This window comes from Schistocerca nitens, chromosome 2 (genome assembly GCF_023898315.1).
Source record: "Schistocerca nitens isolate TAMUIC-IGC-003100 chromosome 2, iqSchNite1.1, whole genome shotgun sequence".
Taxonomy (NCBI): Eukaryota; Metazoa; Arthropoda; class Insecta; order Orthoptera; family Acrididae; genus Schistocerca; species Schistocerca nitens.
The window spans coordinates 471387311-471406201 of NC_064615.1; the positions used below are offsets into that span (position 1 = coordinate 471387311).

General features: G+C 43.9%; 1 protein-coding gene across 1 annotated transcript in view; it reads right to left on the reverse strand.

The window, feature by feature from the left end:
- The window catches only part of LOC126236389 (aconitate hydratase, mitochondrial-like), a 171824-nt gene extending 159567 nt beyond the window's left edge, over nucleotides 1-12257 (reverse strand). The window contains exon 1 of the mRNA XM_049945675.1: nucleotides 12149-12257. Coding sequence (XP_049801632.1) covers nucleotides 12149-12181 — 33 coding nt within the window. The 5' untranslated portion in view covers nucleotides 12182-12257. The remainder of the gene's footprint in view (nucleotides 1-12148) is intronic.
- Nucleotides 12258-18891: the final 6634 nt, after the last annotated feature.

Below are 18891 nucleotides of genomic sequence, written 5' to 3' on the forward strand. Positions count from 1 at the left end.
AAGAGACACCCCACTAATAGCTGGTCGTGCTCCATTTGTTGTCGAGGTCAACTGAATATGCACAAGACACGAAAGGACGGCACGATTTGCCGTGCGGCTGCCGGCTATGTGTGAAGAGACGGTAGGTCCCGTATCGGTCCGGCAAAAATACCGGCTTGTCAGCTGCCGGGTTGGTGTGAAGTAAGCCTTACTGGTCGCCGACACCTCAACATCTTCCCCGGACGCTGGATAGGATGCAGAGGCCCTGTAGCATGGCCTGCTAGATCACCACACTTAAACCCCCTAGATTTTTAACTCTAGCAGCCTCTGAAAAGCGGTCTGCATGCTGAACCAGTTTCTAATGTGCAGACCTTCAGCAGTATCTTCTCTAAACTTGTGATGCTATTGGGAGAGAGGCTAGAACGTCAAAAGAATACGGCAACCATGCTGCAACATGTGAACACGTGCACTGCATCCCATGGAGACCACTTTGAACATCTGTTGTGACGTAAATATGATGCAGCTCTGTTACTGTGTTCTGAGATAATCTGTTGTTGTTGCATGCACACTGTCCATTTCTGGACACATGTTCATAGCTCCTTTTTTTCTCCATTTCCAATCAGGAAAACGTCCCTGCAGTTTGTCTGTTTTCTTAATGTTCACCCTGCACACTGTGATGGTTTCAGGTATTGTTTATCAAATATACATTGTTCTTTAACATTACGAGACACACATGGCACTGCTACTGATCTAACTTACAAGTTAAAACGTACTTGCCAGTGACTGACTTATGCTGTCTTACAGTGAAAACTGCACAACGCTTTGATGAAATAGCATGATAATCACTTGTAACACGGAATTGTGTAGCTAGGAAATGAGGTTTGTCATGCTTTCAACTATCCACTTTCAACTACTTTTCAAAGTCATCCAAATATTGCAGTGTCTCCATGCCAGGGGGTTAACTTTATCATGCAGTACAAAATATTTGTCATATTCTGTACAAATTGCTAACTTAATCAGTTACACAGTGATGACTAAATGACGTTTGACCACATACATCTACATATATTTACACCAAAATAATAACAAACTGCCCATGTTAAAGTGAAACTGTAACATAATGTCCCTGTTACAAGTAAATTGTAGAAATTACTCCATCTTATAGTGAAATTGTAGCAAAATACTCCTGATAAAGCAAAAATTTTAGCAAAACGCAAAGAAATCTTACCAAGTGACCGTCAAACGTAGTGCAGGTTGTCCCAAACACTGGAGGAAACGCGATAGGGACATGCTGTACGATGGTGAACTGTTGGGTGAAACTGCGAGAAAGTGTACCAGAAAATATATCTCTTGGATCTTTCGTTTCAGGACCAAGTATATACATTGACTGTTTCGAATTTAATTTATAAAATACATAGGTTTTTGTTCTACAACATTACAAAACACCCATGGTGCTATTAATGATCTAACTTACAGCTTAAAGAGTACCAGTAAAGAACAAAATTGTCACATAATGGAAATTATATAACACTTTGATGACCACTAGTGATTCACATTTGTATAGGTGAGCAACGAGGATTCCTATGCATTCTTGTACCCACTTTAAGAGTCACCCAAAGTGGTGATTACATGATGATTCACCCCAAACATCATCATATTAACATAAAACTGTAACAAAATGCTCCATATATCACTAAGTTACTCCAAATTGTTACAAACTGTCCCATGTTAAATCAAAAATTGTAACAAATTTCTACATACATTCTTTTATGCTTTCTGCAGTTCCTGTCCTGCTGTTGACGCCTTCCTCTAGACGCTTTTAGCCCTAGCTAGCACCTTCGGGGCATAGATTACTCACAGTTTTCTTTAACACTATCCTATACCTATAACTAACTTTAATTATTCTTCCTATATTACATTCAGCAGGGGACGTTTGTCCATGAACTGAATCTGTTGTCGTAACACTCAGTGCAGTAATAGTATACATTTGCAGCAGCTTTGTGATAATAGTCTCCTATTTTCCATTGCTCAAAGTCTGTTAGGTCCAGTATTACAAATTATTAACACCGCCATAGCGGTAGCAGATGCATTGACAGCTACATGACCGTGACTGTACCTAACATGTAATCAGAAATTACGCTCCAGAGAAGAGGTCAGCTGTGGACATCTGTTGGATGAAACTGTGGGAAACTGTATCAGATAATCTACCTCTTAAACCATTCTTTCCATGACTGTACATATGCATATTGATAATAGCCAGTTCTGAGGGTTCTCTGTTTAATTCTACACAATACCACTGCAGTTATAGAGAAAAAAATTCGTAAATTTATAATCAAATACGCTGTATGTGTACACCAAATTGCTTACGAATGTTTTTTTGTGTGGGTGGAGTCACTCCTTCTAGTGGTGTCTTTCTTCCATCCTGATGTTCACATCCCTTTACCCAACATTGTTTTGTGATAACTACATCATCATTCTTCCATGGAAATCCATTAAAGTTCCCCAAGCATTTTTGTTACACTTTCATATGGAGCTGTGTTAGAACCATTATCATATTGGCTTCCTTGATTTTCTGCAATTCAGTACTACTGTCTTACAATGATACTTTCCTCAACACAGCAGTAACATCACAGATAAATCTTTTAGTGCTGGTGATTCTATCTGGTAGAACGTTTATGTGTATTGAGACGTATTACTTCCACCATCCAGTACAACACATTGTATTCTGTTAGTTAAATATTCCTCGCCTAAAGACGCACAGTGTTTCAAACTAGATGGTTTTAGAATGCCTCAAAATAGTCCTGTAGGCTGCCCACAAAATGACAATAGCAGGTGGGTGTATAAGACCACAACATAAGATTTTTGCAGCCTCATGTAAGGTTTACCTGCTCGACAACCCATTTTACCGACATGTACAACAGTCTTACAATTAGTATTAACAGTGGATAGCATTCCAAACGTGAGAATGGTCAGACAGTTATGGCAGAGGAATTTTGTGCACTACGAATAGCGTTACTCAAAGTGATATTACCGAAAATAGCTCCCACAACCGTTACATAGTTTACAGAATGTGATATGATGTGATTTCTGGAGTTGCATTCAGTGTAGCAATCACATAACATAATTTTAGCGTAATAGCAATAAAACATCTAAATGAATAAGACCATAGTCCAATCATAAAACATAACGCCAGCCCACATCCTCACCCTTCTGCACAAATGGAGTAATACTAACATGTATAACTATGTAATTATGTTACCGATCATATAAAAGCCCTGATAAGCGTCTTCCAGACCAAAAAAAAACATGGTATTAAGCAGCTATTTATAACTCCGTAGTGGTGCTAGTCGCATTTTTCACACCAACAAACAGTATTTACCATAATACCCTGCCATATGCTTCTGTTGTGGCGACTAGCCATTCGTTTGCTAAAGTCATAAAAACTTTAGTTCTTCCTACAATAATATTGCGAGAAGAGTTTGTAATGGGCTCCCAAGAAGATGTGTGTTTTGTTTGCCCATAGTTTTAATTGTTTACCAGTCAACTATGTGGAAACTCCAACATTATTTGCGATTCACTTTAATGATTTTATAAAGTGCCCTGATGATGACAATATGACTGTAAAGTTGGCCCCTGCACAAACCTATATTAAAAAGAGTTAACAGACTCAGAAAATGACAGATAGAAATCATATGACTGACATGGGATCGAAAACTGAGACCTTGCAATTCATATCTTGTACTTCCTAGCATACTTCTTTTTTACAGTGTCGTCTAGAGTGCTGTGGTTTTGAGTTTTTTGTCTGCGCATCAGTGGAGAGTGCAGTCTGCTGGCGCCCCAACAATTGTTTAAATAAATAAAAAAACGTTCCTACCCTTCTATCAGATGACGAAACAGCTTCAGCGATGGCGCAGGTGATCGATGTGGTCAACACTCAACTTGGCATGCAGGCAGCTGAGTGGTTTTTGTTTAGATAAATACACGTTCCGGTCCTATCTTATCCTACAACACACATATGTAATTGTTTAAACATTAAAGGTCTCGTATTTACGATAAACTATCTGTGCCTCTGGATCGTGATCTAGAAAAGTAGTGGAAATGGAGTAGCTAGATAAAAGGCACTGCTTGCTCCATTTCTTACCTATACGAGCGTAATGATTTCTGAAATTAGGTAGTTGGGGGACACAGTAAAGTACATTTGAAACTGCTTTCCTTGTTTCGTTCCATGAAACCCAGCTCGCTCCGTACTTCCATAAAACCCTGGAAGGCAGTAGATGCCTTTCTCTGGCGTGACACTTCGTCAATGATCATTCTGTCAGAATGACGGGAAAAAAATACTACAGCTCCACAAATACAGTCAGACATGAATTTCCTAAACATTTGACACCATATACCTATAGAACTCTGTAAAGGGATTGTGCCACACGGAATAGATGTTGGGTTGGATGTAAAAGGTATAGCAACATAATATTAACCTTGTATTTGCTTGCCCTACTCAGTTAGAACGACAGGATGACTACCGCTAAATTTCATTCACAGCAATGGCTATACACTGTAAATTAAATCAGTAAACAATACTGTCACATATCAAAAAATGTGGTTATTACAGTCCCTATACGATTCTGACCACTGTGTGTGGAGGACTACACAGGAGAACCTTGCCAGGGATGCTAAGTCAGGGAGCTGGAATGTTAATAACGTCACATGCCTGGAAATATCTCAGCTGACTAAGAGGTCAAAACTACCCAGCTCTAAAATTACAGTATGTTTAACTGCAAAATCGTGTAGTCTTAGGAATGCCTCTGAAAACTTTGCCTTAGATTTAATCGTTTCAGGTGTGATGGGGGCGCACCACCTGCAGCATACAATAGGCAACTGGCATCTGCTCCCGTTCCAGCTACGTGATGTGGCATTCCTCTAGTGGGAATCTCGATGCATATCATACAGAGTCTGTGGAATCACGTGAAGTGCTGGCTGCCGGCTGCAGCTGCATCATTACAACCTTCCACACTGGACCTCTGGGCCGAAAACGTTTAGCGCCTTATATGCACTTTCACTAGTTAGACCCATCCCAAAAGGAAGAGTGTACTTGAAATGTGAATGCATTTAACCTATACTGGCAACGCCCTAAAATACATCTAGGCATCTGTTGGTATTTGGCCTGTGTAGCGGTAGCGGCTGAGTAGCATTTGTAAATGTTCCTGCCCTTCCCTGTTCTGCAGCACAATAACATAGCTGCAATTGTTTAAACATTAAAAGTCTTGTATTTACAATACTCTACGTGTGTCTCTGGATGACAGTCTCAGAAAGTGGTTGAAACTGAGTAGCTGGGTGACACTGAAAAGTAGTTGAAACATGGTAGTTAAAGGAACTGCCTATTTCCTACCATTTTGAATTCTAAACTTAGCACAAGTGACCTGACAGTCATGCAGGATGTCCCAGTATCCAGTCCGCCATCTTAGATTCTCATGTCATAGGGCAGAGAAAAATCTGATAATCACGCATCTGTCCCACTATCCACAGGCCAGCGATCTTTGATCGCCATCTTGGATTTGTGGGCCACACACTGTCAGGTGGCTTGCGGAGTATGGATGCAGATGTAGATACAACACTTTAGACTGTCCTAGGGTCAGTCATCTTTGATCTTGTACTTATAACGATTGGGTTAGGTCCCCCATCTCGACTTTTAGAATTTCCCCCATTTTATTCGCACATAGGGTAATTGGCCTACACATTCTCCTTCTCCCTATGACATCATTGATGACGTCATCACACATAGGGCAATTGGCGGACCTATAAGACACTTTAGATTGTTCCAGAACCCACAGAGTGATATTACTATCACCTAAACGTTTGTTAACAAAAGATCGATGATGTGGAATATCAAACAAACTTTGTCATTGAACTGAGGTTTTCTTGGGGGGGAAGAGCTAGGAAGGTAGGTCCCGCCAAAGGTGCCTTGAGCCCTCGATCGGCGCCTGCAATTTCGATAGACTTAGTCACACACAAGAAAGAAAGAACTGTATATAATTTGAAAACATGGAATGGTACCCAGCAGTCATAGTGTAGCATTGGATTCATTGTTTGCCTCAGTTACAGAGCGATTGTTAATTTCGCTGGTAACAATAGTTGTGTAGCTGTTTCACATTGATTCGTATACAATCTAAAATTGTAAGTTGTTGTCATTATGCGCATTGGATACTATACTTTTAAAAAATAGTCTGTCTAGTACGATACACCTAGTACGACGACAGGTATGAAGAAGATAAGGATGCACGAAACTGGAAACGTACTATGGAACGAAATAATGAGTATGCCGTTCATGTATTTCATTTCTTTCTGCGAGTACATCGCAACTGTCAGATTTGTTTCGTTGTTATTATACGGTGAAGATGGTTATTGGTTTTCCCTCCAGTGTAACCCTTTCCAACCCAAAACGGAACACCTCTTAAGTCGTGATTGTTACTTCCATTTCTCCGATACAGTTTTCCCTTTCCTAGCAGGAAGATAACTTCTAAGTGCTGATTCCATAATGGGTTTTCTTTAAGTAATTCCATTATTTATTACATTTTTTGTGGTAATGAATCTTAACTTTATAAAGCAATAAAAATGTATGTATTCACAGTCACGAATACGAACAAGCATCAGCTATACAGGGAATGACGGCAACGAAAATTTGTGCCGGACCGGGATTCGAACCGGGTTTCCAGCTTTACGCGAGCGGTCACCTTTCAAGCGCTTTGGCTACCCGTGCACGACTCACGGCCAGATCCTAACTTCCAAATGTCGTCGTTCATGCGTCACAACCTGTACTCGACCACACATCGTGTAATTCCTGTACAGGGAATGATGACATTTTAATTGAAAGTCGCTGCCTGGTTTCGGCGGATAAATACGATATTGCAGTTCCTTTGTTGTTAAGAAGAACAGTGCAATGCTCATACGGACATACATGCATGTCCGAAGGAACATTGCACCGTACTTCTTAACAACATAAGCACTATAGTAACGCAATAACGTATGAAACGCAAAAAAAGTCGAAAACAAACGAGTCGAAGGTGAGGGCGGGGGGCCAAAACTTCTCCGACCTAGGGCTTAGCATGTTGCTTGTTGTTCAAGTTGTACACTGAGGTGGCAAAAGTCATGGGCTACCTCCTCACATCGTGTCGGACCTCCTCCTGCCCTGCGTGGTGCAGTAACTCGACGCGGCATGGCTCAACACATCGCTGGAAGTCCCCTGCAGAAATACTGAAGCACGCTGCCTCCATAGCAGTCCATAACTGCGAAACTGTTGCCAGTGCATGATTTTGTGCACGAACTGACCCCTCGATTAATCCCATAAATGGTCAGAGGAACTCATGCCAAGGTGTCTGGGTGGCCAAATCATTCTCTCGAATTGCCCAGAAGGAGCTTCAAACCAATCGCTAACAAATCAGGGCCAATGACATGGCGCATTGTCATCCATGCAAATCCCATTGCTGATGGGGAACATGAAGTCCATGAATGGCTGCAAATAGTCTTCAAGTAGACGAACATAATCATTTTCAGTCAATGATCGGTTCAGATGGACCAGAGGACCCAGTCCATTCAACGTAAACACAGCCCACACGATTATGGAGCCACCGCCAGCTTGCACAGTGCCTTGTTGACAGCTTGGGTACATGGCTTCGTGGTGTCTATGCCACACTGCAACCCTATCAACAGCTCTTACCTGATGAAATCGGGACTCATGTGACGAGACCACTGTTTTCTCATCGTCTAAGGTCCAACCGATATGGTCACGAGCCCAGGAGAGGCGCTGCAGGCGTTGTCGTGCCGCTAGCAAGGGTACACACATCGGCCGCCTGCTGCCACAGCCCATTAACGCCAAATTTCGCGTCACTATCCTAACGGATACATTCGCCGTACGTCCCATGTTGATTTCTGCGGTTCTTTCATGCTGTGTTGCTTGTCAGTTAACACTGACAAACTTACGCAAATGCCGCTGCTCTCGGTCGTTAAGTGAAGGCCGTTGGCCACTGCATTTTCTGTGGTGACAGGTAATATCTGGCATTTAGTTTTCTCGGCACATTCTTGAGCCTGTGGTTCTCGGAATATTGAATTCCCTAACGATTTCCGAAATAAGATGTCCCATGCGTCTAGCTGCAGTTATCATTCCGCGCTCAAAGTCTGTTAATTTCCGTCGTGCGGCCATAATCTCGTCGAAAACCATTTCTCATGAATCACCTGAGTACAAAAGACTGCTACGCGAACGCACAGCCCTTTTATGCACTGCGTACGCGATACTACTCCCATCTGTATAATATGTGCATATGATTTTCTTCACCTCAGCATATATTAATGACCTTGCAGATGATATTAATAGTAACCTCGAACTTTTCGCAGGTGATGCATAATGAAGTACTTTCTGAGAAAAAACCGCGCAAACATCCAGTTAGATTTTCATAAGATTTCGGTATGGTGCAAAGTCTGTCAACTTCCTTGAAAGGTACTAAATTTAACATTATGCACCTCTCAAAACGTAGAAAAGTAGAATCCTTTGACTACGGCAGTGAAAAGTCACAGTGGACTCAGTCAAATAATACACTCCTGGAAATTGAAATAAGAACACCGTGAATTCATTGTCCCAGGAAGGGGAAACTTTATTGACACATTCCTGGGGTCAGATACATCACATGATCACACTGACAGAACCACAGGCACATAGACACAGGCAACAGAGCATGCACAATGTCGGCACTAGTACAGTGTATATCCACCTTTCGCAGCAATGCAGGCTGCTATTCTCCCATGGAGACGATCGTAGAGATGCTGGATGTAGTCCTGTGGAACGGCTTGCCATGCCATTTCCACCTGGCGCCTCAGTTGGACCAGTGTTCGTGCTGGACGTGCAGACCGCGTGAGACGACGCTTCAAACATGCTCAATGGGGGACAAATCCGGAGATCTTGCTGGCCAGGGTAGTTGACTTACACCTTCTAGAGCACGTTGGGTGGCACGGGACACACGCGGACGTGCATTGTCCTGTTGGAACAGCAAGTTCCCTTGCCGGTCTAGGAATGGTAGAACGATGGGTTCGATGACGGTTTGGATGTACCGTGCACTATTCAGTGTCCCCTCGACGATCAGCAGTGGTGTACGGCCAGTGTAGGAGATCGCTCCCCACACCATGATGCCGGGTGTTGGCCCTGTGTGCCTCGGTCGTATGCAGTCCTGATTGTGGCGCTCACCTGCACGGCGCCAAACACGCATACGACCATCATTGGCACCAAGGCAGAAGCGACTCTCATCGCTGAAGACGACACGTCTCCATTCGTCCCTCCATTCACGCCTGTCGCGACACCACTGGAGGCGGGCTGCACGATGTTGGGGCGTGAGCGGAAGACGGCCTAACGGTGTGCGGGACCGTAGCCCAGCTTCATGGAGACCGTTGCGAATGGTCCTCGCCGATACCCCAGGAGCAACAGTGTCCCTAATTTGCTGGGAAGTGGCGCTGCGGTCCCCTACGGCACTGCGTAGGATCCTATGGTCTTGGCGTGCATCCGTGCGTCGCTGCGGTCCGGTCCCAGGTCGACGGGCACGTGCACCTTCCGCCGACCACTGGCGGCAACATCGATGTACTGTGGAGACCTCACGCCCCACGTGTTGAGCAATTCGGCGGTACGTCCACCCGGCCTCCCGCATGCCCACTATACGCCCTCGCTCAAAGTCCGTCAACTGCACGTACGGTTCACGTCCACGCTGTCGCGGCATGCTACCAGTGTTAAAGACTGCGATGGAGCTCCGTATGCCACGGCAAACTGGCTGACACTGACGGCGGCGGTGCACAAATGCTGCGCAGCTAGCGCCATTCGACGGCCAACACCGCGGTTCCTGGTGTGTCCGCTGTGCCGTGCGTGTGATCATTGCTTGTGCAGCCCTCTCGCAGTGTCCGGAGCAAGTATGGTGGGTCTGACACACCGGTGTCAATGTGTTCTGTTTTCCATTTCCAGGAGTGTACGAAAACCTGGGCGCCACAATTTGTATAGGTATAAAAGCGAATGATTATACTGGACTAACAAGAAAAAAATGAACTTATACAAAGTGGGCAGTACGAAGAGTTACAGGTTTGTTTCGCCAGTGGGAGAGCGTCAGAGGGTTACCAGATGAACTGATCTGGTACACCCAGATGCAGGCTATCCCGTGAAAGTCTGCTTACAGAGTTTCAAGAACCAGCTTTACGTTAGGAATCAAGGAATATACGAAAAACATCTACGTATCAAACCGCAGCGACCACAAACGCAAGAGTGGACCAATAACAGCGTGCCCAAGTGCGTTCCAACCGATTTCTACCGCGCTCCATACACGACTGGAATGGGAAGAAACGCTGACATCTGGTACAATGCTGTGTACCCTCTGTCACACACTTCTCTGTGATTTGCAGAGTATTTGTGTACGTAGACGGACAATACGAAACAATGCAACTTCTGCTGCGACCAAGACCTTTGTCGCATGGTAGCGTCTATTCGGTAGAATGGAAAAATATCTATAATTTGTCGGTGAACTAGCGATGAAATAAATGCAAGAGCTGCCATCCATGTGTCAATATTTCACCTCTATCAGTACTTTTATTTTATTTCGGAATACTGCTGTGTTCGCTGAGGAAGCTATATTAACAGCTGTACCGAAAGCTGCTGGCTACGTAAACAGACCTCCATCTTATCTTACGCAGTCATTCGTTCAGTTTTGTACACCTGCACAAATATAAATTGTTTTAGTTAGATATCCAAACAATATTACAGCTGTAGGCCTACACAAAATTAGCCTTGTTCCAATGTTTATATTTCTTGTTTACTGAAAGTACTTATGTAGCAAATACACTGAAGAGCCAAAGAAACTGGTACACGTGCCTAATATGGAGTAGGGCCCCCGTGAGTACGCAGAAATGCCGCAGCACGACGTGGCATGGACTCGACTAATGTCTGAAGTAGTGCTGGAAGGAACTGACACCATGAATCCTGCAAGGTTGTCCATAGATCCGTAAGAGTACGAAGAATTGGAGATCTCTTCTGAACAGCACGTTGCAAGGCATCCTAGAAGTGCTCAAAAATGATCATGTCTGGGGAGTTTGATGGCCAGCTGAAGTGTTTTAAACTCAGAAGAGTGTTCCTGGAGCCACTCTGTAGCAATTCTGGACGTGTGGGGTGTCGCATTGTCCCGCTGGAATTGTCCAAGTCCGTCTAAACGCACAATGGAGATGAATGGACGCAGGTACTCAGACAGGACGCTTATGTACGTGTCACCTGTCAGAGTTGTGTCTAGACGTATCAGGGGCCCCATGTCACTCCAACTGCACACGTCTCTCACCATTGTAGAGCCTCCACCAGCTTAAACAGTTCGCTGCTGACATGAAGGGTCGATAGATTCATGAGACTGTCTCCATACCCGTACACGTCCATCCGCTCGATACAATTTTAAACGAGGCTCGTCCGACCAGGCAACATGTTTCCAGTCAACAGTCCAATGTCCGAGTTGACGGGCCCAGGTGCGGCGTAAAGCTTTATGTCGTGCAGTCATCAAGGGTACACGAGTGGGCCTTCGGCTCGGAAAGCCCATATCGATGATGTTTCGTTGAAGGGTTCGCACGCTGGCACTTTTTGATGGCCCAGCATTGAAATCTGCAGCAATTTGCGGAAGGGTTGCAGTTCTATCGCTCTGAACGATTCTCTTCAGTCGTCGTTGGTCCCGTTCTTGCAGAATTTTTTTCCTGCCGCAAGCGATGTCGGAGATCTGATGTTTTAGCAGATTCCTGATATTCACGGTACACTCGTGAAATGGTCGTACGGGAAAGTCCCCACTTCATCTCGACATCGGAGATGCTGCGTCCCATCGCACGTACGCCGACTACACCACGTTCAGACTCACTTAAATCTTGATAACCTGTCATAGTAGCAGTAGTAACCGATGTAACAACTGCGCCAGACACCTGTTGCCTTATATAGGAGTTGCCGACCGCACTGCTGGATTCTGTCTGTTTACATATCTCTGTTTTGAACACGCTTGCCTATATCAGTATCTTTGGCGCTTCAGTGTACTGTTTTACATGAATTGACGAAAAAGAGCACGATCTGCTGGCCTACCGAACAGAACTTGTCGTTCCCAGTTTGACCTCACAAAAGCAGCTGTCATACCTGGCTACGAAGGACGCGGAGACAGTAGGCCATCCCAGCGGCTGACGAAGGCGGTAGTATCTGCGGCTGTACTGCCCGACGGACCTGGCCTCTGCATTAAGTACACGGGCAACCTTGATCTCTGAAACACTTTTATCTGCGGGGACGCACAGACGACAACGGTGATTTGCTAGAGTTACTTATTATGAGACAGATCGTGTTTGAATTTTACAGGATGCGTAACAGACTCACGAAAGATAAGATACCGTACTCATGTCTCTTCACTTGAAACAACAGTGTAGGGAAATAAAAATAACACTTTCTGTTAAATGGTTCAAATGGCTCTGAGCACTATGGGACTTAACATCTGTGGTCATCAGTCCCCTAGAACTTAGAACTAATTAAGCCTAACTAACCTAAGGACATCACACACATCCATGCCCGAGGCAGGATTCGAACCTGCGACCGTAGCAGTCGCGCGGTTCCGGACTGAGCGCCTAGAACCGCTAGACCACCGCGGCCGACTCACATTCTGTTATTCTGCACTTGAAATTAGTTCCACGGCTGTTACTGAGATACACATACTCAATTTGCGAACTGGATTGTAACACACATGTTTTTCACAAACTGAAACCATCTTCAGGATGCAGCAACTTAACACTGGTCATAAATTAAGGAATGGACACTAATGAGATTATATAAAAAATCTATGGCGTGCGGTGAACAAATATAATATGGCCAAGTAATGTGTTTCAGAGAGAAATGTGCACTGCCGAGCTCTAAAGAAAACATAAAACTAGTCGTACACTCACAGCATGTGGAATGTTACATAGGCCTATACCACTCCATTCACGATATTATTAGCCTCTCCAGAGAAAGAACGTAAAACAATAAGAGTCGGCGATATCTTGCACATCCAGCGCCTCAAATAGTTCCGAAATATACCGTTATACTCCCGAGGCACACGATTCCCTAGATGAAACAATAAATGAATAGATTTTACTGACAAAGTACGAGATTAAATCAGACTGACAGAAGAACGATAAAATATTCTCGTTGAGTAACGCAAGTTGAGTCAAACAGGGTGTGGAACTAGGTGTTTTCGGCGACTTCCACTGCGTTCACCGAGCGACGTGGCGCAGTGGTTAGCACACTGGACTCGCATTCGGGAGGACGACGGTTCAATCCCGTCTCCGGCCATCCTGATTTAGGTTTTCCGTGATTTCCCTAAATCGTTTCAGGCAAATGCCGGGATGGTTCCTTTGAAAGGGCACGGCCGATTTCCTTCCCAATCCTTCCCTAACCCGAGCTTGCGCTCCGTCTCTAATGACCTCGTTGTCGACGGGACGTTAAACACTAACCACCACCACCACCACTGCGTTCAGTGCACGCGTAAAACTAATTGCCTGAATTGTGACGACTCGCTCCAAATACATATTCATCATCCCACTACTAGTACCGTTTTCATAGATATTTAAATTACCAAATCTCGTCTGTACATGCTACAAGGTTACCGCGCCAAGCGCAACATTTACATATTGTTCATGTTTGTAACATCTGCAGTCGGTGGTTGCACAAGAAAGTTAATTTTCCGTCTAAATTGTGTATATTTCCAATGATATGACCTGCTTCGATACCCTCCTCGTATCTGAGTGTGTTGGCTACAAGAGTGAAGAAGCAACATGCATATCGCTTCTAGAAATTCAGGGGTTACTCTTTGCAGCCCCGATGGGTCACCAATTATGCTCATCTTTTGCACTACTGTAGCACATACTTAGATGTAACCCATGCTACTTCAGTACGATATCCTTCCAAACGCTTCCGAGAAATCCACATTGTACATTCCAAGAGACTATCGAATATCATGCGATAGCATCAACCATCCAGCAGTGGCGTCAGCGCAACCGGGTAAAGGCTGCAAATTAGATGACTGCACTTAACAGTATTCGAGGGACTTCGTTTTATTGTTGTATCGCTAATTGCTACTACGAATCATGCTACTTAGGATAGGGACAACAGTGATAACTGAGTGAGTCTGAAGCAAAACACTTCTTGTAGTTTCGAGAAAACTAAAGTTCACAAGGTTTCAGAATTCTGTTGATATTGCAAAAAAGAATTTCAAGTTTTTTTTGTGTGCATTAGACATAAAAATATTTCGTAGCATTTTCAGTTGGCATGATGAAATAACAGGTTAATGTAAATGATCACTTTCATATCACAATTCGTAAAAGTCTGTACGCACTTGAATAATTTGCTTCCAAAATATTGTAATTTAAGAAGAACGTGATTTACGTTTTCCCTATTAATGCTTTATTACTGGTTGTTATCAATTCAGTTATCACAAAATCGCTATTTAGAGCTATAACAAAATATTTATGTAATTCTACAATGCTACGTGAACACAGTGCCTTTGAGACTTACAATAGTGAAACAAGAAGAGAACGAATACCGTTTAATGCGTTACCCTATTATTGAAAATATTTCGTACCACCTGATTCTCCTCCCTCTTCTCATGTGTCATACAAAGGTTATTTAGATAATATACAACATAAAAGATCAGTGTAACCCTACACGAACGTAAACATTTCGTTACATCTTGTAACTAGTTTTCGTTCATCATGGAGCATCACAGTGTGGGATTTCGCATGTATCCCTTTGCCACAACAATTTTACATGTCTTACCATGCTCTAAATGCACTCAACTGATTTTTGTGGGAAATGTTACTTGTTTCCGTTTTCTTATGACCGCCGTAGGTATAATTATAATGATGTGTTGGTAGCGAGGTATACTCGAGGAATTAAAAATAATCGTGATGAAAAGAACTATTATTTATCGATACGTCCATGCTCGTATCGCAAATTCAGTGTGTTTTGTTCAAATTCGACATACCCCGATATGAATTCACTGTGATAGGTACATACGAGGTGTGGCTAGAAAAAAACCGGACTAGTACTGGTGAAACAATAAAACGAATGCAATAAGGCTGAAAGTCGCGTGGCCTGTCACGTGACTCTCGCTCCGCCTACTGCTCGAGTTTCATCTGCCTCCTGCACTCAGTCTGCCCGTGGCGTCTGTTTTAAGTAGTTGACGTTTTGTCTGTGCGTCGGAAAATGTTGAGTGTACAGAAAGAACAGCGTCTTAACATCAAATTTTGTTTCAAACTAGGAAAATCTGCAAGTGAAACGTTTGTAATGTTACAACAAGTGTACAGCGATGATTGTTTATCGCGAACACAAGTGTTTGAGTGGTTTAAACGATTTAAAGATGGCCGCGAAGACACCAGTGATGACACTCGCACTGGCAGACCATTGTCAGCAAAAACTGATGCAAACATTGAAAAAATCGGTAAACTTGTTCGACAAGATCGCCGTTTAACAATCAGAGCAGTGTCTGAGTTAACAGGAGTTGACAAGGAAAGTGTTAGGCAGATTCTTCATGAAAGTTTCAACATGAACAAAGTGTGTTCAAAATTGGTTCCAAAGTGTCTCACAATTGAACAGAAGGAACGCCGAAGAATGATTTGTTCTGACATCCTGGAAAACATTGAAAGTGATCCCACCTTCTTACAAAATGTTATTACTTGCGATGAATCGTGGTTTTTTACTTACGATCCCGAAACTAAACGCCAATCGATGCATTGGAAAACTACTGGTTCTCCACGACAAAAAAAAGCACGAATGTCAAAATCGAAATTCAAGGCAATGATGATTGTTTTTTTTTTTTTTTTGACATCAAAGGGATTGTGCACATTGATTGGGTACCAGAGGGACAAACAGTGAATCAGCATTACTACATTAGCGTCCTGGCTACCCTACGTGAGCGAGTACGGAGAAAACGGAACGATTTGTGGAGAAAAAAGTCATGGATCCTTTACCAAGACAATGCCCCAGCTCACAGTGCGTTGTCAGTGAAGACGTTTTTGGCAAAACACAACATTCCCATCTTAGATCATCCACCCTACTCACCTGATTTGGCCCCCTGTGACTTTTTTCTTTTCTCTAAAGTCAAGTCAGCTTTGAAAGGAACTAGATTTGAGACTGTTGAAGCAGTAAAAGAAAAAGCGACGGAAATAATGTATGGACTTACCGAAAATGATCTGCAGCATTGCTATGAACAGTGGAAAATTCGTATGGAGCGGTGTAGAGACCGAGGAGGAGAGTACATTGAAGGAGATAACATGAAATTGTAAATAATTGTAAATAAATGTTTTTTCCAGCATCAGTCCGGTTTTTTTTCTAGCCGCACCTCGTATACAGAGGTTGGATAAAAATCTGGAAGCATCAAAAGCACAACACATTTGCATGCCTAATACGGTGTAGGAAACACGTTGGCCTTCAAAGTAGCTTTCAGTCGTCTCAGAGTGGATAAATACAGGTCCTGCGTGTTTACAAGTGAATCTCATAGCATTATTTCTGCAAAATAGTGGCAAGTTCAGATTGCGGTGATGGAGGTGAGTAGCTATCACCCAGTCTTCACTCCAAAGTAAACCACAAAGGGTCATTGCTATAAAAAAAAAAAAAAAAAAAAAAAAAAAACAGACATTTGCTTCACTGGTGAGTCGTTTTGGAATTCCAATTCGCTCTGCAGTTCCCTGCTCGCAGAGTTTCCTTCATGTTGTTTTGGTGCTGAAAGGGTTCGCGAGCTCGACAGTCAGTTCTGCAGTGACTTTTGCAGCTGTCGTCCTCTTATTTTTCGTCACAATCCTCTTCAAGGACCGTCTGTGATGATCACTCAGCACACTCGTCCGCGTTGCGTCTTATTGGATGATGTTATTCCAGTTTCTCTGTATGCGGTATAAATCTTCCATACGGTGCCTCTTGGAACACCAAACTCTACGGCTCCCATGGTAACGGAAGCACGCAAATTAGGAGCACCGACAGTTTACCGACGCTCGGATTCACTTAGCCCCGGCGTAATGTACTCACAACTACGTAGAACAGTCTTCTGACCAGGACTGACTCTTGCAACGTATTGTGGACATTACACAGGTGCCGTTCATGGTCAAATACAACACCGCAACCTGCAGGCTTGGCTAGCATTTGCGTATAGGTTCAAATACGTATTTCTCACAGCGTTTTTGTATTTCTGTTCAACCCTGTATATAGTACATTATTCAAAGCGGCAATGGCCCGTTATGACTGTAACTGAGATATGCGTATATACACTGCTGGCCACCGTAAATGCAACACCAAGAAAGACAAGAGGTAGCACAACAAAATTTATTTTGTAGATAACATGTTGACCAAGTATCAAATGATTACGTTTACAGACGTCTGTGACATGTGGTTCCTGCCAGAATCAGTAGCCAGAGTAGCCGCCATTGTTGGAGATCACCGCTGCCACACGTCTCGGCATTGAGTCAAAGAGACGTTGGATGTGTTCCTGGGGTACAGCAGCCCAAGCAGCTTCCACACGTTTCCAAAGATCATCTGGTGTGGCAGCTGGGGATGTAATCTGGGTCACTCGTTGAGCAACCATGGACCACATGTTTTCTATCGGCGAAAGATCCGGAGAGAGAGCCGGCCAGGGAAGCAATTCAATCTGGTTATTGACGAAGAACCTTTGGACAATGCGTGCCACGTGTGGTCGCGCATTATCCTGTTGAAATATGGCTGTGGCCGAGCCCTGAAGGTAAGGAAGGACAACTGGCTCCAGCACCTCGGATATGTAGCGCCGGCTATTTAAAGTACCGGCAATGCGTACTAGAGGCGTGCGAGAGTAATATCCAATACCGCCCCATACCATAATACCCGGTGCAAGACCATTGTGGCGGTGCATAATGCAGCTGTCCAGCATCCTCTCTCCACAGTGTCTCCACACTCGAATCCGACCATCGTGGTGCTGCAGACAGAAGCGTGCCTCGTCAGTAAAGACAACGTCATTCCATTCTGACATTCACATCCGTCTGTCATCACACCATTGGCGACGGAGACGTCTGTGGTTCTGCGTCAATGGTAGACGAAGCAATGGACGTCTTGCGGACAGACCACTCTGCTGTAAACGGCGTCGAATGGTACGCGCAGACACTGGATGATGCGTTACAGACGCAATGTGCTGTGCTATGGTTCGGGATGTCACTGAGCGATCCGTTACTGCCATGCGCACAATTTGCCTATCAGCTCGTGCAGTGGTGCACCGAGGTGAATGCGATCGGCCACGTCGGTCCGTCGTACCCTCCTACATCCAACGGTCACATATCCGCATTACAGTTGTTTGGTTTCGTCCAACACGACTAGCGATTTCTCTGTATGATAATCCACAATCTCGGTAAGCCACTATCCTTCCTCTGTCGAACTCGGATACTTGATCAAAAGATGTTCGCTGTTGTCTACGAGGCATAACTGATCGTCTTGTGAAACAACCACAAGGTAAACTCACGTGCCGAACGTACACTCGTCGAAATCGCCAAGCCTTAAATGACGCTATGAGGTGGCGCCACAGGCGCGCGTGATGTGCGTCTGCGCTGAAATTCTGATCAGTTGCATATCTCATCGCTGCAAACTCATGGTGTAAATTTCACTTGATTCGGATGCTTCCTTCAGGGTGTTACATTTACGGTGGCCAGCAGTATATTTATCCTACCCCACTATCGCGTTATCGCGATTATTAGAATAATTGTTGTTCCTTTCCGAAGATATACGATTCGAGGAAGCGATACTGGTATTTGGTGGAAATTCAGAAAAAAAGAAAAGGAAATGTGATACGAACGGAATATGAACGGATTTTCGCTGGTCAAACCTGTTATAATATTGAAATATATGCA